The following is a 25,394-nucleotide window of genomic DNA, read 5'->3' as shown; positions in this document are numbered from 1 at the left end:
GGGGAGTTGAAATGTTGGGGCACGGGGCGGTTTGGTTGATTGGTGCGGGTGTCTCGGAGATGTTCCCTAGAGCGCTCTGCTAGGAGGCGCCCAGTCTCCCCAATGTAGAGGAGACCGCATCGGGAGCAACGGATACAATAAATGATATTAGTGGATGTGCAGGTAAAACTTTGATGGGTGTCACTTGTTTTTCAATATTGAATATAAAATTGCCCACCACTTCTAGAATTTATCCAACATCTTCTTTAAAACCAAAACTCAGCACTGAATCTTTAATCATCCAAAGGGTTAACTTCATAATTTCAGTTTTGCGTAATTTTAGTAGCATCAATGTTGGAGAGAAAGTGAGGACTGCAGATGCTGGAGATCAGAGCTGAAAAATGTGTTGCTGGAAAAACGCAGCAGATCAGGCAGCATTCAAGAAGCAGGAGAATCGATGTTTCAGGCATAAGCATCAATGTTTCCAGTTTCATAGAATCTCAGTTCTGTATGATTGAACTTATAATTTTTTTAATAGTGTTACAATAATTTGAATGGTTGCTTTATCATTTTGATCATCAGTATTCTGCCTCTTGAGATGTTTGTGTATTGGATGACAATAAGAGGGTGCCAAGTGGTGATAGATGTAATAAGTTGCAAGTGTCAGTACATCACAACTGATGGTTGCTAAGGGAACAGAAAGATTCAGGTACTAAAAACAAAATTCTGTGGATGCTGGAGATCTGAAATGAAAACAGAAAATGTTTGAGCAACTCAATAGGTATAGCAGCATCTGTGGAGAGATTCACAGATAAACGTGGACTTGAAGCAACAGCTTTGCTTTCTCTCCACAGATGCTGACTGTCCTGCCAGTTTTCTTCAGCATTTTCTACAGAAATTTTAGGGTTGCTGCTAAGTAAGGCAGATATTTTCAGCAATGCATTGTATGCTGCAAAATTCTTTGCTCATGGAATGATTCTTAATTCCTTCAATTAAACTCTTTTGCACAAGTGACAAGGTAACTATACCATCTGGCAGAGAGTCCCACAAGCAGAAGAATTCAATTACAAACTGCTATCCTATAGATGTTGATCTGTAGCTCTGACAGCTCTTAATGTTCAGCAAACACAATGAGATTTGACCTGAACATTTGCTGTTCTACTGATGTTGCTCCAGGGTTATATGTTACAGAAAATAACAACCTGATAACATCAATTCAGTGATGATGATGTATTCCACTTAACAAGAACTGCTAAGATTTGACTTTTTTTCTATTATCGCTTGCTCTAATTCTAATTTCTGCTGCACTCTTCTGTGGATATTTTCTACTCCCTCCTGACACATTTGGATTATTTATGTCCTATTCACTTCCTTGTACTTCTATTCTCTTATTTGTTTTTGATTGTTTAAACCTCCCCTCAATTGAACTCTCCACACTTCACCTCCATGTCCTAGCCCTACTGCCACTAATTGGTTTAAAGCCTTATCTACAACCAGAGTTCTATGATTTGCCAGAATACTGGTCCTAGCATGGTTCTACTGAAGCCTGCCTGAATGGAACAGCTCTTTCTTTCCGCAGTATCTGTGCTGGTGAACTATGAATAGGAACGCATGTCATCTACACCAATTTTTGAGTCACGGATTTATTTCTCTAATCTTATTCACCCTAAGCCAATTTGTATGCGGCTCAGGCAACAACCAGGAGATTATTATTTTTCTGGTTCTGCCTTTAAATTTAACCCTAAGCTGCTCATTATCATTTAGTAGAACCTCTTTCTTAGTTCTGTCTATCTCTTTGGTACCTACATGGACAACTGGATCTTTTACCCATTCCACTTCAAGTTCCTCTCCAATCCAAAAGACATATGCCTTGTTCCTTAGCACCAGGTGGGCAACATAGCCTTTGGGATTCTCTTTCTTTGCTACAGAAAATGTATCCGTTCCCCTCACAATGGACTCTCCTACTATCACTACATTTCTATTTCGCCCTACTCCCTCCATTTGAATGGCACACTGAACCACAATGCTGTGATCAGTTCACTCAGCCTCTCTGCAGTTTGTGGTGTCATAAACTTCCCTTTCTCCCCAAAAAACCAAGATCAAAATCATTCATAAAATCAGGAAATGCAAGGGCCTACTACTGCCTGCTGGGGAATTCCAATGCAAACCCGAAAAATACCCATTAGCCATTGCTATCTGTTTCCTTTCTTGCAGTGATGCTCCTGCTCAGGCACTGACTGCAGCTCCACTGAGCACTTTCTCAGTGCTGACAAGGGAAGACCTGACAGCCTTTCTGATTGGTTGGTCACTTATGGAAGCACGATCGTCATCTTTAAAAGCATGAGTACCTCAAAGATCATATTTAATCACTGGTGAGCATTTTATCCCAAGGAAGGGTCCAGTAGTACAGCTATTATATTCAGTTCAGTTTCTCTCTATTACCTTCCCTGCTCTAAATTGAGCAACTCCAACCTTTTCAGTCTTAGACTGTGGCTAGTTATTAGAGTCATAGAGTGATATAGCCTAACCAGTGAGTTAGAAAGGTTGGAATAGCTTCTTAATGTATGTATAGTTTTTTAGAGTAACACATATAAAGATACCAAAGGATTATATATATTCAAAAACTTAGGTGATGAATCATATTGTTCAGGGTACTACCAAAATTAACTAGAGAAAAGAAGTTGGATTAGAATGTAGCAATAGGAATGTTAGTATGAGTTTCATATAACTCTGGATTGTGAGGATAAAGAAGCATTGATCAAAGTGGGAAAGGAGATTTTTTTAAGAATTCCATTATTAAGAAGGAAGGAGAGGAGTAAAGTAAACAAAATCAACAGGAAATGTACCTAACATTCAGATCTAAATATCTTCTTTTATCATTCATGGTTGAGTGGAATGTCTTATCCTTGAAGTTTCACACTAAGTTTTAAATAAACTGTGCTCTTTTATCTAAATATGGTCATTTCAGATAGTATTTCTGAATTTGGCTTGACCTTTATTTCACACCTCAGAGATAAAGACTTCACATTCCATGTACAAACTCTGTCAATGTGAAATTGGCAAACAACATGGGAGCCTAGTCACCTTATAAATTGATGCACTCCTTTTTAACTCAGATCAATCAAATTTGCAATTTCTTACCAGTATCAAATTAACTCTCAGTTATATTTACCTTCATCCATCATTTCAGGGTCTAAATTCTGTGACATAAAATATTTGACATTGTACAGCAATGAGTAAGAGAACCATTTACAATAGAAAAAGTCTGAGACTAACTCTAATAGTTTCCTCTTTCAATTTATTTTTTAATAACTCTAATGCTTTTCTTAAAGAAGAAAAATGGATGCAAGTTAACATGCTGTAAAGTAAATCTGTGGAGAGCAATAAATCTCCTGTCCTGCTACTACTTCCTTAATGCTATACTTCTCAGAATGTCCATTTTATAGTGATGGCCCACTGTTACAAGTCAATGCTTGGCAACCAGCTTATTTTACCCAACCTGGTTCTGTCCCTGCACCTTACAAGAAAGGCCAGAGGTTGGGAATTCTGCAGCAAATAATTCATCTCCTGACTCCTTAAAGACAACTCACCATCTACAAGGCACAAGTCAGCAATGGGATGGAGTACTCTCCACTTTCTTGGATGGTTATGCTCCAAAACCATTCAGAAACTCAATACCATCGACAACAAAGCAGCTATCTTGGCTAACTTTCAAACTACTATCCTGAATATTCAGTACTTCCGCCACTGGAGTACAGTGGCAGCAGCATGTACCATTTATCAGATATACTCCAGCAACTCATTGATGCTCCTTAGACAGTACTTTCCAAATGTGCAATCTCTGGTTTGAAGGATGAAGGCAGTGAAGCATAGGAACTCTGCCAACTTCAAGCTCCTCTCCAAACCACGTACCATGCTTGGCAGGAGATAAGGCTGAATAGTTTCCATCTTCACTTTCTCAGACATATCCTTGGCATCTCTTGGCAGGAAAAGGTCATCACTCAGACCTCTTGAAGTGAGCTAGTCCCAACAGCCTATGTACCCTTTGCTAAACCAACAACAGCTATGCACATCGAATGGATGGCAGTCATATACTCAAAGAATTTCTGTACGGTGTGATGGTACTGGGTCTACATTTTTTGAGTACTTATACCTCTGTTATGAGGACATTTGCAAGTGAGCTCTGAAGATTTGTCAGATATTGACAATGACAACTGGACAATAATCAGTGCTGGCCATGACCTCTGGAGGCTGACTGTTTTGAGGGGCATTGGAAGAGGTGAGCAGAACAGGAAGCTGAGCTGGCCAAGAAGAGGGCCTGGAGAAATCAGAAGTCATGCTTTCAGCCCATTTCCTTGCTTAAATACAGCAGAGACTATATGCCAGAGTACCCCTAGGCAATGCCTAACACAGAGTTGATCACCATGATGCAAATCAACATCTTATGAGACAAAAGATTGCCACTGTGTTGCATGCTTTCACCTTTGGACTGGAAAGTACATGGGGCCAAAGCTTCCTCTGTGATATTCAGCAAATGTTGACAAGCTGTGAATATCCATAATGGTATTGGGGAACATACAAACGTTCATTAATCAGGTATACCAGAGTAAAGTTGTTTTATTAAGCAGACAGCAAGTGAAGTCCTGTGATATCACTGAAGTTATAAATTATCCATCCTCAAAGTATCATTCCAATTCCTTTAAGTCTGGATCCCACTCTCCCTCTTGCTCACTAGCCACTTTTGTGATTTCTCTGACCAGGTTTTCTTTTCTCTATTGCAGTTACAAGTAACCTGCCTTAGTATTTCGTGCACTGAGAAACTGTGTAATGACATTGATATGCCAGAGGATGCAGTTAATGCAATGCTTTCGCATAATCCTCATAAATAACTAGCCAACTTAAATTATGCATAATACAGACTTTGGTCTTTAGTTGGAATGTCTCCAACTCTTGTGGATCAATTAGGAAGAAATACAGAAATACATCTGAACTCAAATGCAAACAACAATTCTCTTCCTGGAGAAGGCAGGCTGTCTGTAATAAATTAAAGCATCACAATGCAGGACAAGTTTAAGCATGTTTACAGTCACTCAGTACTTAGACATCCAGAAGATTAGGTTTGACATTCTGGCCAAAAAGTACTAAAGCTCACCTATCTACAGTCCTTCATCTACAATCCTGTTGCCTCTCTAATATGGCTTTAGCATTCATAGTATTGGATAATAAATCAGTTGAATTCTCATAGGCAAATGGGGATTATTAGGTGCAATGGATCTGCATGCAAAACTGTTACTAGTGTGCCTGCTTATTAAAATGGTTTTAGTGATTTAGAAAATACGGGAATTGCTTGCGAACTTGTGAATTCTGCAAAGATTTATGAGAGCGATGAGACTTCAGATGAGATTAATCAATTCCAATAAGATCTGAATGTGACAGAGATTCAAAGTTGGTGGACAGGTGAAGACCAACTGAGCACCCGAATGCCACTGATCCTCACTGACAGTCACAGACTTTTAGGAAAGGTAAGCCCGCAATAATCAGATAGCTCACTCAATCAATCTTCAATTGGCTTGTTAGATGGGCTAGACTCTCAGCGAATTGCAGATCTCAATGTTGAGGTCTGACCTCCCCAAGTGGTGTTGGCCATTTATGAGACCATCGAGTTTTGGGTCCTTACAGGCTTATTCTGTAACAACAAGTTGTTTAATCTTTTTGTTTTGGTCTCACAGGATGGGTGGTCATGGGGAGGGGAAGATTGGGAGGTTGGAGGCAAGGAGAAGGAATTGGATTTAGTAGCCACCCTCTTGACATCATTCCAGCCCCCAGGTGGAGCAAATGGAGCTCTCTGATAATGCAGTAAACAGGTCACTTTGCTTTCCCAGTCAATAAATCAGCTTCTTTTTTCATCTGTGAGGAATGCAAGTTACTGGACTAGTAGTGGTCTGAAGCTCATAAGTGGCCACTTACTGACCTGTTAAAGATCTAAATTGCTGGTGGGCCAAGAAAGTCCCCAGTAATTAATTACTGAGGAGGTGAGAAGGTGGGTGAGTATCTCCCTTGGGTGGTAAGGTTAGGGTGAGGGTTAGGGTTAGGGTTAGAGTTAGAGTTAACTTCCCAATAATTTGCCTTATTTGTCACCTCCTGGCCTTCTCTAGGGATGGGAAATTGTTTTCAAATAACATATTACTGAAGGAAGTATTGTCTGTAATTGAATTAAAAGGATGTACTGTCATTTTAAGAATTTGATCACGTGACATCATGATGACAGAATTGGCCATTTTGGGGTTAGTAAACAGCTTTGTCTAACCCACTGTCTGCAGAGTGAACACTTCCTTAATAAAGCTTCTGCTATTGTTGCACACATTGACTTCCTAGTCTTTCTTGAAAGGTGGCTGGTCCAAGTCCACTTCAAAGACTGACTCACAAGTCTAGTTAAAAACCTCAATGCAGCTCCATTGTAATTATTACAAGTGATCCATATCTAAGATGCAGCCCACCCAGTTTGCTAAAATGTAGATTGACTGCCCGGCAGTACTTGGTTTAATTTTTTTTACTAGCAGAAAGTGAGGACTGCAGATGCTGGAGATCAGAGCTGAAAAATGCGTTGCTGGAAAAGCGCAGCAGGTCAGGCAGCATCAAAGAAGCAGCAGAATTGATGTTTCGGGCATAAGCCCTTCTTATTTTTTTTACTTCTTCCAAGCTGTGGTCTAATATTTTGAGTTTCTGTGTTATTTCCACAAATTGAAATAATGTTGCTCCATATCAAAGCTAGCAATACAAGAACAGAGGCGAGGAATCCTGCAGTGAGTAACTCACCCGCTGGCTCCACAAAAACTTCTCACCATCTGGGCAGCACAGAGGCACAGTGATTAGCACTTCTGCCTCACAGTGCCAGGAACCTGGGATTGATTCCACGTAAGGTGACTGTCTATGTGGAGTTTGCCCATTCTCCATGTCTGTGTGGGTTTCATTGCGCAGATGTGCAAGTTAGGTGGATTGGCCGTGGGAAAGGTGGGGTAAGATGGGTGAGTGGGGGTGGGATGCTCTTTGGGGAATCGGTGTGGACTGGATGGGCTGAATGACCTGCTTCCACACTGTCAGACCTGCTGAACCTTACCAGCAATTTCTGATTTCCAGCATCTGCAGTTCTTTTTTTTTACTTATCATTCTGACTCTGAAATATATTGTCATTACTTCACTATCAATGGGTCCAAATCCTGAAACAACCCCCTCAATGGAACTGCACGTTCGCCAACACAAATTGGGTAGCAGCAGTTTAAGGCTGCAGCTCACCACCACCTTCTCAAGGGCAAGCAGGGAAGGGCCAATAAATGATGGCCCAGCCAGTGAAGCCCTCATCCTCAAAGAATAAACAAAAATTGTACATTATATTAAGGATTAAAGATCTAGAGTTTTGGTTTCAGTTGAAGGTGAATTAGAGGATGTGTATTGAAGTTTGATCACTCAGACTACTTTATCGTGCTTATGTGTTTTTAGAAACATTTCAACTTTTGATCCAACTTCGAAGCTTTTAGACACAAGAAGGCTCTGAGGCAGTTTTAGGGAAAATTTCTCAAGTGGAAATATGTTCTAGATGCAGACTTGCTGTGGCATGAGCTCGAGAGAATTGGGTCAGACCATAAAGGTCTTCAATCAGAGAAACAGTCCAGCCACTGATGGATACCAAGGGAATGTCTGTGTCTATCTGGGGGTCACGGTGGGAAACTTTCAATGGCAGATTTCTTGGACCAAGGGGCTGTACTGACATGGTACTAATACAAAATTTATCCTAGATGTCCACATCCCATGAGGGAAGTTACAAATAAAATGCAGCAAGACTATAGAAGTTTCCTTGAATTTTTGTTTAAAGGAAGAAAAAGTATTGATAGGAGTTGTGTATTTTATTTAAGTAATTTAATGTATTTTTGAGTCTGGACTTTTGGATTTGAACGAATGACTTATGGATTTTCTGTGTATCTGAAGCGGTTTAATGATTAACTTGTATTTCTGTAGTCACGGTGGTTTATTTTAAAAGACATTGTGAGAGAAAGACTTCTTGGGGAGTAATGGGATTTTGATTACACTGAGCGAACTTTACAGGTGAAGAAATGTAGTGAGTAGTTCATTAAGCTTTCAGATTGTGAAATTTGAATTCAATAAAATGCAAGCAAAAAAGATGAACATGAAATGATAATTGATATCTCAAAATATCCAGTTCACTAACATTCTTTAGGGGAAAAACCTTCAATCCTTACCCAGTCTGGCCTAAATATGATTCCAGACCCACAGCTGTAGGGTTGACTCTGATGAAGGGCTTTTGCCTGATATGTCAGTTCACCTGCTCCTCGGATGCTGTCTGACCTGCTGTGCTTTTCCAGCGGCTTTTAGCTACAATCTAGCCAATTAGGGATGGGCTTCAATGTTGGCCGAGCAACTGATCCTCACATCCCATAACATTTTTTTTAAAAAGTTATGTTCATTGAAGTTAAATAGTTCCCATGAGTTTATGGGAATTGTGGGAGGGAAGCAATGTTTCAAGTCTGGTAACTTTTCTTCAGAACTATTAATAGCTAGGAATTCCTAGTGGAATGGCTAATGGATTCCTCTTGTCTAATTTTCACGATTGGATTACATTTGGAACCTTTCTTTCATACCCATAGTTCCATTGTTCAAGTGATTATGCTTGATATCAAGTCATCATAGGTTGTCATAGTGAGTATTCATAGAATCCCTACAGGGTGGAGGCAGGACATTCAACCCATTGTGTTACACTGACCCACCAAAGAGCACCCCACTCTACCCTATCCCTGTAACCTTGTATTTCCCATAGCTAATCCACCCAACCTTGACATCCCTAGCAAAGCCATTCTACCTAATTCAGGCAGTTGTCATGAGACTTTGCTGTTGGGATAGAAAAGGGCTGCCATTCATTCTACTTCAATGTAATTGTTGCCGATTAAGTCTTTGCAGACAGGTTGTCTCCATGTTAATGGTCTTAGAATGTAGAAGGTTCAATAATGCAGATATTCAGCCATCTACGAGCCTGCAATTTTATGACATTGGAATGTTCCCTCAGATACTTTTAGAATTTGGTGATAGGTTTCCAGCCAATAATTTTGAAAATGATTTTTATATGAAACATAATTTCACAACAGAGAAATAAAATAAAAAAAAGACAAAACAGAAAACTAAACATTAAAGACAAATAAGAAAATGTGAAGTTGAAAAAAAACTGGAAGTGTGTTAAACAAATGAACTTGTTAAAATATGTCAAAGTCATTGGTTTGATATTTATTTGCTGTTTCTGATACATTGAAAATATGTCTCACTTTGTGCGGAATGGTCATAGGGGTAATGTGTTGTGAGGTTTAGAACCTTCTAGTTCACTGTTAAAGTGTAAATCATAATAAAGCTGCAATGGGTTGATGAAGAAAATATTTTGTGAAATTACAGTGATGTTCAATTTTGTTTCATGTCTTTTACATAGCTAATAACTTCTGCACAACAAACTCAAAATTCATTATATAAAAAACTTTAATGTATTTCTGTACATACAAAAACAAAACCAACACTTTCAAAGTGGAAAAATAATAGCTTTAACATTATTTACAAAATGTAACATAAATAGAATTTTTGCATAAAATATCTAGCTGTAAACATATGTTTAAAAACAGTAGAAACCGAGGCAAAATATATACTTTCAAAGTGCTAGTTAGCAATTTCTTTATTCTACAGTAAGATATTTGTATAAGGCCCTGTTCCTGAAGTTTTTCCCTTTTATATAAAACTAAAAACAATCATTGTAAATCATTCAACTACTTTAATCGGAGTAACAATAGCTTCCATGTTATGAAGTGCATAGAAAGTCCTCAGATCGTGAGACATTTATACTGAGTATATTTGGGTGTTTCCGACCTAGTAGTTGAATGACAGATGACATGGAGATTTTGGACAGGAGGTAACTAAGTAGCTCAACTCATGACAAATCAGCATGGGTATAAAACGTGCGATTAGACTGAGAAAAGACAAAAAGAGAAAGTAGGCTGCACCTAAGGCACAGAGGTAAAATGTGAGGGTTAGATTCCATTTCTTTAGAATATAGTAGTAAACTACAGTATACTATCTGCTTTTTATTTCCCCAATTGCCTTTTTTACCCTCCTCTCAAATTAGATAAAATCACATTGTGACAGAACAGCTGGAAGTATGTGTCACATTGTCAGGTTATGCACAAAATCTTTTTAATTGCAAAATATGAGGGAGTTGCAATTTTCCCAAAAGAACACAGGCTAAGAACTAAAAATAGCTGTTTCCCAGAAAGTAACAACTTGGTCATCTTATATTTCGGTGTGTAAATGACTGCTTGATATGGAATTGAGCCACATTCGGAAAGATCAAGGTTTCAACTGATAAATTACATTAGAACAACTCAGTCTGAGGTGCTCCTAGACTTGAAAGAGGGAAATCCAATTTGGTGACTCCTGTAGATAAGTTCACAGGGAATACCAGATGAAGGTGGATTCACGACTCTGAGAAAAAGGACACTTGGGTTCAGCGTTGAAAACTGCTGACACCTGATATGAATCATTACACTCCAGGGTGAAGGCTAAAAGGTGGTACTGGAAAAAACTGGCTATGTAGATTTTCTGCAGGTGAGGGTTTTGAAATCTGTAGTGTATTAATTCAGAATGTGTTAACTCATATTTCTGCTTTAAAATGTAATAGAAGAGCCAAACATCTTATTTATTGTGGGGCTAAATGTAAGAAAACAACACTAGAGCTTGGACAAATCAGATCAGTAAATCGAATACATATGATGAGGTAAGATTACCTCAATAAACCAGATGTAACAAAATCAAAAACCTGTTTATAAAAGAACAGCCCTATAATTTTGTATATGTATTCCATATCCTCCAGATAGATAGCACTACAGAGAAATGACAAAATTAGTGAGGTTAATATTGATCATCTCTCAGACACTGATGCATAGTCAAGTAGTAACATTAGGAAGAGTAACACTCATAGCCTCAGAAATATAATGGCAATGTTGTTAAAGGTGATCTTATTAAAAATAATGGCAAGATTGAGAAGCTGAAATGTGGTTTTAAGGAGGATGGTATCAGAAACTTAGGAAGATTGTGACATCATTGGAGAGGGCTGGAGTGCTGTGGAAATGAAACTACAATCAGGACCAGTTAGAATCAGCACTTGATATAAGAATGAATCATTTTCTGTTCTGTAAGTGCTCCCCAAGTTTATAATTATCTTTCACAGATATTGTTATCTAAATGCCAGTGTATACTACATGGGGGAAAAAAAGGGAAGGAAATTATCAAATCAGTCAATCAACAGCTTCACGCGATACAAATAATAAACTACCAAATGCATTAAGAACATTTTTAGTTATTGCATATAACTCTAGTAGCTTATTGTAATACACTGTACAGAATTCCATGGTAATCATACCACATCGAGTTAATACTGTATAATTCATTAGAAAAGATGAGAGCTGGGTGTGGACTCATTTTTGTCCAAAACAAAATCACAGTATTTCGGAATGAAAGTAACAGAATTATATTCACATCTTGCACTCTGTTTACTTCACAATTCATCCTATAGAAAAAAACACATGCACAACTATGTCAAAAACACCCTATTAAAATGTCCAATGCTCCATTTAATGAAAAAAAGCATTAAAACAGTGATCTAGGAAAAAATATCAATTAATTATTAACTTTATAGCCATAATCAATTTCCATTCATAAAGGTACACTGTGCCACAGCACACATAGACGCATCAGCACATGGTACCACAAAACTGAAAGTTTTAATACCATATTGAAATCCTAAACTTTAACAATGCTGTCAGGAGGGGCACTCACTGGGTGCCAGGTGACTTCTCATCGAGAAAGAGAAAATGAGATTGTTATTCTTGGGTACTTTCTTTCTACAAGTTGCCAGAAGGACTGCAGAGTATATGCTCTGGCACCCAATTTGTGAACTGGGAAAGTAATGAGTTTTCAAAGACATCCTTTTCACATTTGATCCACATGGAGGGTAGAATTTAATGTAGACAAGTTGAAGTCTCACTGGCACGAGCCTAGCAACAACTCTTTTTGGCTATGCCTGTGGAACAATATGCCAGTCAGGCTCTTAACCAGGTACCTAGGCAGTTCCTGGGATCAAGGTCCCTGGAGGTGAAAGGCCCAACCCCACTAGAGCTGCTAGCCAATCAGAGGCCAATAGCTAGGGAGATGGCAGCTACAGCTGCTATGACCTCAATGCAGAGCTCAGGATCACTGGATGACTCAAATCACAAGTGAGTGACTGTAAAGTGGGGGTGCAGGGGAGGGAGGCATTGCCTGAGGCAAGCAGCCAGGGTGATGGTTTTCAGTGGGCACTTTCCCACCCCTTGCAAGGTCCATCGGTCAAGCATTGACTTTGAAAGAGGGGCTTCCCACAGAAACCCTCAAACAAATCTCAATTGTTTTTAAGTTCTGGGCTTTTCACATGGAGTTTCCTGCCTAAGTTAATACCAATGGCAACTGGATGACATCCTTGTGTATTTTCATTGGCATTTTCAGGTTTCAGCTGGTAGTGCATTCCTCTCCCAGAAGTAATTGCAGTGGAGGCAGGAAGGGGGCAGGATCACCCTCCTACCTGACTAAATACCCACCACTCACCAACATATGTGCCACGAGGAGGGCATCAAATTCCAACCAAGTTAACTGCTCTTTGAACATGGTGCTAATTCTGTATTTACAGGATGTTTCTGGACCAAAATGGTCTGACATCTTGTTTAAATTTTAGGTCAAAATGCTTAACTACATGCAGATTAATTTTTGCACTATTGAATGACATATTCAACTCAGAACTGTTCTGAAGAAGGATCACTGAATCCAAAATGCTAACATTGCTTTTTCACCACAGATGCTGCCAGTTCTGCTGAAATTTTCCAGCAATTTCTGTTTTGGAAATGGATTGTTTTATTTTCTGATTGATTAATTTTCTCACCACCAACTTCTCCTCTAAGCTTATAGTGTCTTCCAGAATTGAGCATAAATTTGCCTATAATTCAGTTTTGGTTTTAAAAGATCATGAGTAAGTTGATGAAATAGGAAAACAAATTTGGTTTTAGGGTGAAAGAGATCTTCCCAGGCTGAAATTATTGAGAACACATATTACATACAATGGAGTTTGGGCATGCAATTAAGTATGAACACGGTCCAATAAATCTAAATTGACAGCTGAGTATTGGAACTCACAATAATAACTGCTCCACGTTTGTAAAATGCCTAAAGTTCCATTTTGTCAGTAATAGACAGCAATTTTATTACTTTTCACAGCTCACAATCATCCCAATGGGACACATTAAGAGCCATTCAACTAGAAATGGGATTTTTCAATCCCCAGTCAAATAATTTTTCTAATGTTTCACCCCTTCTCTCAGGAAGGAGGTGTATCATTCAATTGGACTGTCATATAGTCATCCACCAACAACTGGATCTCTGCTAATTCGGTATTTTTATATGTAAATTTTGATACTAGGTATTATCTATGGTGAAGAGAAGGGAAACCACAGCTAGGCCTAACATCTTAATGTAAGTATCTTCCAACTCAATAATATTCAGCAGTCAGAACACAGATTAATTTTTCTTATTAGGTCAGGGCACTAAGGTAAAATGTAAAGTCTATACCTCTAATCTAATGGACAATACCTAATTCCCCAGCACTGAGCATTAAATCATAAACTTTTGTGGTCAGTAGAGATACGTTTCACACTAGATGTTTGTCCTAGGAGAGTTTGAAACTTGAGTTTAGAGTAAAACACATTGACTTGAATATGTACTGCATTCCAATCAATATGAATCTATTTAGTTTTGTCATTACTGGCAGAACTTAATGCCTCCTCCTCCTCAGGTTTAGTAATGGGGGAATTGGGCATGCAATTTAATCTTGTGGGAGGGATGCAGTGAGAATCAGTCATCTTTCCACCTCTATTTGTTTGTAGTGGAATCTGTGGTGGTCCTTCCCATTTCCATTTAAGTGGGTAATTAATACAACCTTAAGGGCATTATCTAGCTGACACTGGTATTAATCTACAGGCATCTAGAGGATTCATCATTTGGGATCACTAAGTGAACTGGTACGAGGTTGCTTCTAGGCTCCAAGTAGAGGACTTTGTTAATTCCTACAAAGGCATTGCATCAAAGTAGCTGGTATTGGGTAGTGTGGGATGGCTCAGATACACACTGCCCTTTGCTTTTCTCTCCCGTGATTGCCACCCTGTCACACCAACCATACCATCACTCGTGTGTGCCTTAGGATTCAGCACTGCTACCTTACCCTGGGTTGGTGCCATGGAAGCACTCACTCCATGACAATGCCTTTTGATTGGCTGACCAGGCAGAATTCCAACCTGGGTCCTCAATCCCAGCAAAGTGCTTGAGTCACACTTATCAGTGGACCTTGCACAAAGATGACAATGTAGGGCTTGTGAAACTTCCTTTGCCTTCATTAAATCCAGTCCCAGACTCCAATTAACAAAACAAAATAATCAAAGGAAATATCTTTAAATTATATGTGTGGAAGGTCGGTTCTATCTTCAGTAGTTTTAGATTAGAAACACTTAACTGCAAACAAATGTTCATATATTCCATATTATTTTATAACAACATCCTTCATTAAAACAATAAAGCTTCATTCATGGCTCATTTTTTTCATATGTTAGCTGCAATTTTGTTTTATGGCTCTCTATTAGAAGAGCACGAGACTGTAACAAAGCAATATTACAGTCAGTGCTCATATTGCTACAAGATAAACATGTTGTCACTGAGTTATACAGTTGTCACCCATATCCTGAGCATATCGATCAGATATTATGGTCCTTAATTCATCAATATCTTTCCGTAACTGACAAACATCAGATAGCTTCTTTGAAAGCAATTCTCCACAATGGGAATGTTCTCCTTCATCGCCTGAACAATGCAGTGCTGTTAATGAAACGGAAAAAGTTAAATAGTATAGAAATCACACAATACAAATCCCTTATGTGTTGTGTGTGTCCAATGGTAGTTGTGTGAGTATTTGTTATTTCCACATTATTGTCCGAGCTTTGTGCTCTGTAGTGAAAACAGGAAATCATATTTTAAATCTTTGTTCAAAGGTATTTAGCAAAAGTACCATGTGGCCAGTGGGGAAAAGATGTAGCAGATTGATAGGATCTGGATACACTGCTGTGGTGGATGGTGAAAGCATACTCAATCATGATGCTCAAAAATGGAAACAACAATTTAGTGGATTATGGAGAAAAGACCAGAACCTAATGAGATAGCTTTCATATATGACCAGCAGAGGCATGTGGAGTGTATGGTCTCCTGGGCTGTATCATTCTATAATTCCATTGATTGAATTTTCTAGGTTTTCAAGGGCAGCTAAGAAGATAGGGAGACTGGCAAAATGACCGTGATGTCCCTGGGGGAGGGAAGTTGGGAATAACGTTCTTTGTCTTCCCGCTAACATGCCATTTTGTTGACAGCAGGAAGGCCAATAAGCCGCTGAAAACGACCAATGAAATGAGGCCATATTCTGCCCCTACAGTCATCTATAAGCGAAGGAGTTTGGAGCTCGATGCTGTTTGGGAACATTTTCAGCTTAATCCTAATCACCTTCCAGGGATTTTAGACAGGTCGGCTTTGCTGCGTTACTCAACGTACATGGTGCTGGCCATCTGCTTAGCAACAACACCATCAGTTCCCTGAGGTCTGAACTCAGCCTGGTTCTCAGAACCTCGTGTGTCTGGAGCTAACATCCCCCAACCTCATTTAGCCCTCCCTGAGGTATTTGGCCAGCAAGCTCCCTTCATCCTGCAGCTGCTGCCTCAGCAATGGCCATGGCTCATGATGGCACTGCTGAAACTGCCATGTTACTGCTCCTCTGATTGAGTTGGTAGCGCTCTGGTGGGGCACCACCTTCCTTATTTGGGATAGCCGTCATGGCAGTGGTCACTTAATTGGACATCACCAGGAATGTGTTTCTCACCCCTTCCCTAACTGGGGTGACCTCCTGTTTTTGGACCCAGTGGTAGGACCTCAGCTGTCTCAGTAAAACTTAATGCTACAATCCTGTATTATATATCTTCCATAGATTAATAACAACTTTGCTTTGACTTGTATGGATTAGTAACAACTTTGCTTTGACTTGTAACACATGTTGTAAAGTGACAGCAATGTGACTTAATCCAAAACTCAGACAAGGAGTATCTACAGCACAGAGTTACTTTTTTTTGCTATAGTTCTATTCTTTGCAGTCAATGATAGACCTCCATTAGTGTACAATGTGAAGATAAATAAACTGAATGGATCATCTCCAATTGGATCCATTACAGCAGCAGGAGAGAAAGAACTTTTATCCCATTGGTGTGCAATGGATTCCTGTCAAGTTCCTGAGGCGAAAGACAAAGTTAAAAGTGAAAGCAAGGAAAAGTAATAATACATTAATCCACGGTCTAAACGACCGAACTGATGGGGTGCCTATACTTACACAATCCCACTAGAATGGGCCTAAAATCATACAAATTAAATGCCTTAAGTAATCACCATGACTTCAGTACACACTTTCTAGAAAAGGATAATGGGTCTGCAGCATAAATTCTGTATAATTCTAAAAAATTTCAGTTTCTCTTTGCTGTCACTCTAGATTTTCCTAGAAAATATGTTGAAGGATGATTGTTACTCTTTACTTTCTGTGCTATGCATTCTTGAAATAGGATTACCATCTGACATTTAACTATGAATAAAAATAGAAAATCAAAGTGCAATTAAAAAAAAGACTTGTCATGGTGACTGAATTACACCAACATGGCCTGGTCTAATTATCTTTTGCCCTTTAACCTTGAATATACTAAATACTACCCTCAATCTGAACTCACCATCTGCAAAACTATGAGGTCAAGAAGTTAAGTTCAAAAATATGCTTACATTGTATCCCGAGTAACAAAGAAAGATTTGGCTCCTTGCCCTGTGCTCTCTGAGTAAGGATATTGCATAGTGCACGTAGGTCACGTAGACAGGAGGACATTTCTTTCAGTAGCTTTTCAATGGCTGGTGTTTCATCTGCTAAGCTTTGCTTGGGCTCTTCAGTTTCTTGTGATTGTTCCTCCAAAGTTGAATTTTCTGGTAATCTTTGGTTCTTTGATGAAAACTTCAAAGACATGACAAAAATATTTTATGAGCAAAATTACAGCACAGAAAATTATTAGATTTTTAAAATCTTTATTGCTGCTTTTCTTTTCCAATTGGAGCTGACTAACTTCCTTTCACTGTCTGTTCATGGGATGTGAACGAACCCAGAGTATTTGTTGTCCATGCTTAACTGCCCCTGGGCAGTGGTGGCAGTTGATGGTGAGCTGTTTAATTGAATTGTACTTTTGGGAAGGGAGTTGTTGGATGTTGACCAAGTGACATTGAAGGAAGGAGAATCCAAAGGGTTTTTACAAATACATTAAGGGCAAAAGAGTAACTAGGGAGAGAATAGGGTCCCTCAAAGATCAGCAAAGCAGCCTTTGTGTGGTGCCGCTGGAGACAGGGGAGATACTAAATGAGTATTTTGCATCAGTCTTTACTGTGGAGAAGGACATGTAGAATGTGGGGAAATAGATTGTGACATCTTGAAAAAAATGTCCATATTACTGTTGAAGGGCTTTTGCCCAAAACGTCAATTTTCCTGCTCCTCGGATGCTGGCTGACCTGCTGTGCTTTTCCAGCACCACTCTGATCTAAACTCTGGTTTCCAGCATCTGCAGTCCTCACTTTTGCCTCGGAGAGGCTGAATAGGCTGGGGCTGTTTTCCCTGGAGCATTGGAGGCAGAGGGATGACCTTATAGAGGGATGACCTTAAAGCCAAGAAGTTAATTTGAAGCAACAGTCCAAACCCATCATTCCAACGAAACATGTGAATGGAATAGAGTGGTTGGGAGAACACAGTAGTGTTGATGGATAAACATTTTGGATTAGACCTTTATCTTTGGGAAATGGGCAATAGGAATCACACGATCAGGAATCAATAGGCCTTTAAGAGACATCCATCATTGTATCATAGCATATAACCTGAGGGTATAAAGAAATCACACTCCATCTTACCTCAGGTTATGTGAAGCATATTTCATTGTTGTAACTAACAGCTGAATATTTGCCCAGACATGTATATGCCTGAGGAATGTAATGTTTGTATTTAATTGTTAGTTATTATAAATGTCTGTTAGATTCAACAATACATACTCATGAAAATGGTATTCATGACCAGTTCCCTTTGTAATACCTTAAAATGAGCATTGCCACATCAGATAAAACACTTTGCTGGAGGCAAACTCACATCCTCATTCTCAAATATAAGGTGGCCCCTGTCTACTCCCATGCAGTCTTCAGCTGGTACCTTCGCTTTTGCCTATTCTTTGATTTGCTGTATGCTAATAAATGTTAACACTACTTATTTTTAACATGACACTCAATTTTCTTTCTAAGTGCCTTTTTTTTTGTTTCTCTTCTACCTCTTTTATAGTTCTCATCTTTTGTGTTATCAGTCTTCATTTATTATGCTCTGTTCAACTAAATTATTGCTTTAATCTTTATGGCTACCAATAGAAATACAATCTTTGTCACACTGTTTACTTAAAAGCAAAATATGTTTCACAACTATCATATCAATCATGTAGTTAAAGAAGTCCCACTGCAGCTCTGCAATTTTCCAAAGCAAATAATCTCGGCAAAACTCTTCATTATCCACTAAGTACAGTGTACAAAATTGGTCATGTCCTCCAGTCTCATCTTCAAATGACTAAATGCTCAGCTGTCACTACGCTGTGAGTCTATACTTATTGCTGCATATGGGTCCCAATTCATATCTAATTATCTGTCACAGTTACCATTTTTCCAAGCAGATGATCTACTCTAAACTCTGCTTTATCCACTAAATTAGTGTGCTATCCTGTCAATGCTCTTCAATTATTGATCTGCAGGCTCCACTGAAGCTTCAATTCTACATGGTCTAGAAAGATTTAAGTTCTTTACTGAAGTCAATAATTCCTGCCAAAAGGTTAAAAAACATAACTCTATCGAGTTTTAGTTCTTAATGCTGAAACTTTTAAATTATTATGGTTTGCAATTTCCAAAAGTATTTCAATTAAATTAGAACCATTCATTATATTTTATTGATGCCAAGGGATTTGGAGGTGAACCCTTCCAATCAATATCTTCGGATTACTTACATTTGATGTCAAAAGCTTTATGTTACGTTTAAAAATGTTAGGTACACTGGTTCTCTCTGCAATTATGAACTAAGATGTCTGATGTTCAGTTATGGTTCTGATCCTAGAATCACTAACAATGAAATATGTAGGCCTAATGTAAAGAGAAAACAGCTGAATCAATGTTATCTAATTTTTCAATAATAATTCTTCAAAATAAAATGAAATGAAATCATAACTGGCCTCACTCGCCCATTGCTCCCTTTATAATGACTAATTTGTCAGTAAGATCTATACACAGCAAACTTTGCTGTCATCTATTTTATGGTTGAAGCAAGAAAGGCTGTTTCAGTCGTTTTTACTTTTTGGAAATTGTAACATTAACTCAGCCCTATTATTAATGCTGTAATCTGAAGGGCTCAAGGATGATGATTGGCAGAAACATTTCTGTCTTTGACTTTTACATCGAAATTCTGCTGTTTCACATTTTTCTCTTAATTAAGAATTCATTGTTCAATCAACTGTATTTGAATGCTTCATAGATACATTCCTAAACCTACTCCACATATTTTATTTTCAATGTAAAGGTCAGCTTCACTTAGAGAGCAACAGCATTTGTTTTAATCTGGGATGGGTTTCATTGCTATTTGCCTTAATTTTAAAATGTGTATCCCCTTATTTTGAAAATTTTTTCCAGGCCCTCACCATCCCTATCTCTGGAATTCCCTCACACCTGACAGGTCTTGGAAATTTTTTGTGCTCTTTCATTTCCAGCATTTTGTGCTGACTTTTCAATCCAGCACTGGTGGCTGTGTTTCAGTTGTCTTGACTGTAAACTGTTGACGTCATTGCTAATCTCACCCCACTGCTCTCCTCCTTTAAGATATTCCTTAATACTTCTTGAATTGAACAAGTTTTTGACTATCTCCTCTGTCAAAAATGCCTTAGTGATAGCACATACATTGACTGTGTTGGGATGTTTTGCTATGTTAAGGGCATTATGTGAATTCAAGTTGTTGCTGTTTACTTTTTATCATAATACCACCATTATGCAAATGAAGCACATTGCAGCGGTAATGTACTCTGCATACTCACTTCTTCCATGAGTTCCTTCAGTAGCTGCAGATTTCTCTGGGTCTCTCCAAGCTCTTTCCGGAAGGTCTGCGAGGCAGACTTTTCTTGTGTCAGCCTTTCCTCTAAAGCCTTCAAAATATATTACAAGTTAGTGAACATCTGACCAAACAAATGACTAATATCTCAACTCCTATACTTAATGCACTGACCAATGAAGGCAAGTGTGCCAAATGTCTTCTTCACCACCCTGTCTTCACCAACCTTCATCAGGAATGAGGAAGGGCTTATGCCTGAAAAGTCAATTCTCCTGCTCCTTGAGTGCTGCCTGACCTGCTGTGCTTTTCCAGCACCACACTCTTGACTCTGATCTCCAGTCCTCCTAATACACAACATTGTCCAAGGCTAGGGAAATTAACACGGTTGTTTCATTATCTAAAGAGTGCAAATGGTACTGACCATTGTGCAATCGTCAGCCACTAATAGCATCTTAATGGAGGGTATGCATTGATGAAACAGCTGAAAATGTTTTGGTCTAGGACATTACCTTTGGACCGCAGGAGGCCTGGGTTGAAGTCCCACCTGCTCCAGAGGTATGTAAGAGCATCCCTGAGCAGGATGATTAGAAAATATCTAGCTTTTTGAACCCCTGGAAGAATGTTCAACTAAAATGATTGGCCTCTAGCAATGGCAACCAGCTTCTTTTGTGCTTAGTCTGAGTAGCCAGTGGACAGTTCTTTTTCCCCAGGATTTCAATTTAAGCTCTGTCAAATGCTGCGTTGATGTCAATGGCAGTCACTCTTACTTCACTTCTTGAGTTCAGGTCTTTTGTTCATGTTTGGACTAAGATTCCATTGATGTCAAGGATCAACTGGTTCTGGCAGAACTCCAATGGAGTGTCCATGAGCATGTGAACATCATTTATATTTAAGATACATTAAATATGGCATATGTAGTGAAAATCAGTGCTTTTCATGCCGTCTTCACTAGTGCACACTTTCCAATTCAGAAAAAAAATGATTTACCTGTTTCTCCAGGTTACATTTTTTTATTTGCTGTTCTTGATTGTCAATGACCTGCAGACAAAATCAAAAGCTATGCATCAGAGCAGTGGTTCTAGACCGACAACTGAGATTTACATTCACTTCATCATTTCTATACTTTATGCTGTCACAAAGCCTCACTCTTCACCAAGAGCTGCAGGTTTGTCTTCAAAGAGCTATGTTGAGTAAGCAGACATGTATAAATACAGACGATCAGGAGATAAAGATGCTGTTTTCAAGGAAGCCAATCTTACATGCTACTGGCCCCACACCAGCACAGTTCAAGTTATACTTTGCTGGCAATTTCTCAAATAAAGGGGAGTGAGAAGAAGGAAACAGAGAGAAGGAAAAGGAAGAGAAGGTGAATGATGGCAGGAAGGGTGCTTAGGTTGGAATGCTGAGAGGAGGGTCAACAACATGTGCATGGGTGTGGCTCTCAATGGGATCCCGTTTTCTGCTATCAGCTCTTTCAATCAGGCTCTGAAGGCTTTTGGACCAAAGTTTCAGCACAGGAACCTGCAAACAACCCCAGGAGGTAAGGGTCCCTGCATGGCCATCTCTGGCACTTTACTCAAAGGCTAGTGAAAACCTCTCCCTCAAAAACCTGGAGAAGTTGCATAAATTGAAATTCTTAAATGTGGGCTCACAAGTTATCGATTTTATCACAGAAAGCAATTGTTAGCTTTTTATAAAACCTGTTGAAGCAGTAAATAAAAACCAAAAGAATTGTGGATGCTGTAAACCAGAAACAAAAACAGGAATTGCTGGAAAAGCTCAGCGCTTCTGACAGAACTGTCTGAGGGAGTGACACTTGGAGTCAAAATGTGAACTAGGCTTTCTCTCCATGGCTGCTGCTGAGCTTTTCCAACAATCTCGGTTTCTGTACTTATTGAAGTAGATTAGTTTTGTTGAGGCTTATTGTGGAGTGAGCCACAAGGGAACGGATTGAAAGAAAGTTAAGAATATTGCTTCACGGCATCTGGATTTACTTTCAAGAGAATCTTTTATTTTTTGGATGAGGCTCCTGGAAATTTTGGGTGGAACCCTAGCCCCCCTCAACTATGACCTCTCCCTCCCGGGTAACATCTAAAGGTTTGTCTCTGCACATTTTATGATATTTAAAACCCATTAGCATACCATCTTATTGTCAGAGCACAGGGTGACACTAACCTTGTTGGCATGTTCACACATTTTCCTGAGGTAGTCGTTCTCGCACTGGAGCTGCTTCATGTCCAGCATGGGAAGCCGAGCTCCATCTTCTAGGCACTTCTCTACTTTCTGTTGCAAACTGAACAAAAAATGCAGCAAAAGTCATCAACCTGAAATGTTGCCCCTGTTTTTCTCTCCTGACAAATGCTGCCTGGCGTGTTACCAAAACCTTCTGTTTGTTTTATAAAGTTAACATATCTGATATAGACATCCCATAATATATATTCTGAAGCAGGTAGTTCAAGAAGTTAAAACAGCTGCATATTAGATTAGAGTCCCTACAGTGTGGAAACAGGCCCTTCGGCCCAATCAGTCCACACCAACCCTCCGAAGAGTAACCCACCCAGACCCATTTCCCTCTGACTAATGCACCTAACACTATGGGCAATATAGCATGGCCAATCCACCTGACCTGAACATCTTTGGACTGTGGGAGGAAACCCACGCAGTCTGCCCGAGGCTGGAATTGAACCTGGGGCTCCGGCGCTGTGAGGCAACAGTGCTAACCACTGAGCCACCGTGCTACCCAAAAAACGTCGGCTATTTTTTGTTTTATGAAGAAAGTCAACCACGTGCAATAATTGCCGAAAAGAAAGGTACTACATTATTTAAAACAACAAACTACAAATATCTGGTGGCCTTGAACAATTCTTTGGGATTGAGCAGTATATCAAAACGATCAGACCAGGATTGTTGGGCCCAATTTTAAATCATTCAAAATCCATCCACTTACATACCAAATTGAAAATCAAGCTTCTTAAATTCTGCGCTAGCACTGATATGGATTTTCATTTCTCGGATTTGCATCAGGCTGCTAAAAAGATGATCATCAATTTATGGAGGAAAGTTCCTAAACGTAGGAGAAAGTGGGTACTGCAGATGCTGGAGATGAGAGTCAAGATTAGAGTAGCGCTGAAAAAGAACAGCAGGTCAGACAGCATCCGAGGAGTAGGAAAAATGACATTTTGGGCAAACGTCCTTCATCAGGAATGTCTTCCTGATGAAGAGCTTTTGCTTGAAATGTCGATTTTCCTACTCCTCAGATGCTGCCTGACCTGCTGTGCTTTCCAGCACTACTCTAATCTTGGTCCGAAATGTCGGAGCTGTACGAACAATCCTCATCAATGAACACCTTATGAGCTGCTTGCGAAGGTATGGGGTTTCTTCCGTCATCTTATTTTAGGGTATGGACCGACAGGATCTACTTGGTCTGGTGTGGTAATGGAAAATCACTTGACAGGTTAGCAAATAAAAAAATTCTTGTCTTAAACAAAATACATGTTAGCAACTAAGTAAAAGTTAAACTGACATGATAGACATTATTACAGAAGGAGACCCTGAATGGTTAATCTGACTTCTTCAAGGTTCTATCATATTCTGCCATCAAGCCCACATGACATAATGAGTAGTAGAATTTAAGCCACTCAACATTAACCCTTTCAGACCCCTACACCACTGAAGTTGCTGCCTTTATAGGAGAGGCAGGGGGAGTGGAATTAGGGAAAGGGGACTCATCAACATGAGTTATTTTACAACTGTCGTACTCTTAATGGCATAGATACTTGTTAACAGCAATCACATTTTGGTTATTTTGGTTGTGGGTAAAGTGTTGGAAAGGTTATAAGAGATAGGATTTATAATCATCTAGAAAGGAATAATTTGATTAGGGATAGTCAACACGGTTTTGTGAAGGGGAGGTTGTGCCTCACAAACCTTATTGAGTTCTTTGAGAAGGTGACCAAACAGATGGATGAGGGTAAAGTGGTTGATGTAATGTAAATGGATTCCAGTAAGGTGTTTGATACGGTTCCCCATGGTAGGCTATTGCAGAAAATTCAGTGACATGGGATTGAAGGTGATTTGGCAGTTTAGATCAGAAATTGACTAGCTGAAAGAAGTGGTGTTTGATGGGAAATGTTCATCCTGGAGTTTAGTTACTAGTGCTGTACCGCAAGGATCTGTTTTGGGGCCACCGCTGTTTGTAATTTTTATAAATGACCTGGATGAGGGCGTAGAAGGGTGGGTTAGTAAATTTATGGATGACATTAAGGTTTTGGAGTTGTGGATAGTGCCAAAGGATGTTGCAGGTTACAGAGGGACATAGATAAGCTGCAGAGCTGAGCTGAGAGGTGGCAGATGGAGTTTAATGCAGAAAAGTATGAGGTGATTCACTTTGGAAGGAGCAACAAGAATACAGAGTACTGGGCTAATGGCAAGATTCTTGGTAGTGCAGATGAGCAGAGGATCTCAGGGTCCATGTTGCCACCCAGGTTGATAGGGTTGTTAAGAAGGTGTATGGTGTGTAAGATTCTTGGTAGGTAGATGAGCAGAGAGTTGAAACTTTATTGCTGGAACAGCACAGCAGGTCAGGCAGCATCCAGGGAACAGGAGATTCGACGTTTCGGGCACAGGCCCTTCTTCAGGAATGAGCAGAGAGTGTTCAGCAGGAGAAGATAAAAGGTAGGGAGGAGGGACTTGACAGGAGATTCTTGGAAATGTGATAGGTGGAAAGAGGTCAAGGTGAGGGTGATAGGTCGGAGTAGGATGGAGGCGGAGAGGACAAGAAGAAGACTGCAGGACAGGAAGGCGGTGCCGGGCGGGAGGGACCCGGCGGAGACAAGGTGGGGGGAGGGGGGAATGAAGAAACTGGTGAAGTCCAAGTTCATCCCCTGCGGTTGGAGGGCCCCCAGTCGGAAGATAAGACGCTCCTCCTCCGACCGTCGCGTTGTTGTGGTTTGGCGGTGGATGAGTCCAATGACCTGCATATCCTCGGTGGAGTGGGAGGGGGAGTTGAAATGCTGTGCCACAGGTTGGTTGGGTTGGTTCGTCCGGGTGGCCCAGAGGTGCTCAA

General features: G+C 39.7%; 1 protein-coding gene across 3 annotated transcripts in view; it reads right to left on the bottom strand.

Annotated features, from left to right (window-relative positions):
• Positions 1-12,928: 12,928 nt before the first annotated feature.
• The window catches only part of cep85l (centrosomal protein 85, like), a 299,535-nt gene continuing 287,069 nt past the window's right edge, over positions 12,929-25,394 (bottom strand). For all 3 annotated transcript variants that reach the window (XM_043684467.1, XM_043684463.1, XM_043684471.1), the window contains 5 exons: positions 22,505-22,622; positions 21,317-21,367; positions 20,316-20,423; positions 16,957-17,179; positions 12,929-14,970 (listed from right to left, as the gene is read on the bottom strand). In XM_043684467.1, coding sequence (XP_043540402.1) covers positions 14,807-14,970; positions 16,957-17,179; positions 20,316-20,423; positions 21,317-21,367; positions 22,505-22,622 — 664 coding nt within the window. In that variant the 3' untranslated portion in view covers positions 12,929-14,806. The remainder of the gene's footprint in view (positions 14,971-16,956; positions 17,180-20,315; positions 20,424-21,316; positions 21,368-22,504; positions 22,623-25,394) is intronic.

Source organism: Chiloscyllium plagiosum, chromosome 3 (assembly GCF_004010195.1).
Source record: "Chiloscyllium plagiosum isolate BGI_BamShark_2017 chromosome 3, ASM401019v2, whole genome shotgun sequence".
NCBI classification, from domain to species: Eukaryota; Metazoa; Chordata; class Chondrichthyes; order Orectolobiformes; family Hemiscylliidae; genus Chiloscyllium; species Chiloscyllium plagiosum.
The sequence above is the reverse complement of the archived record's forward strand: the minus strand, read 5'-3'. Positions and strand labels throughout refer to the sequence as shown.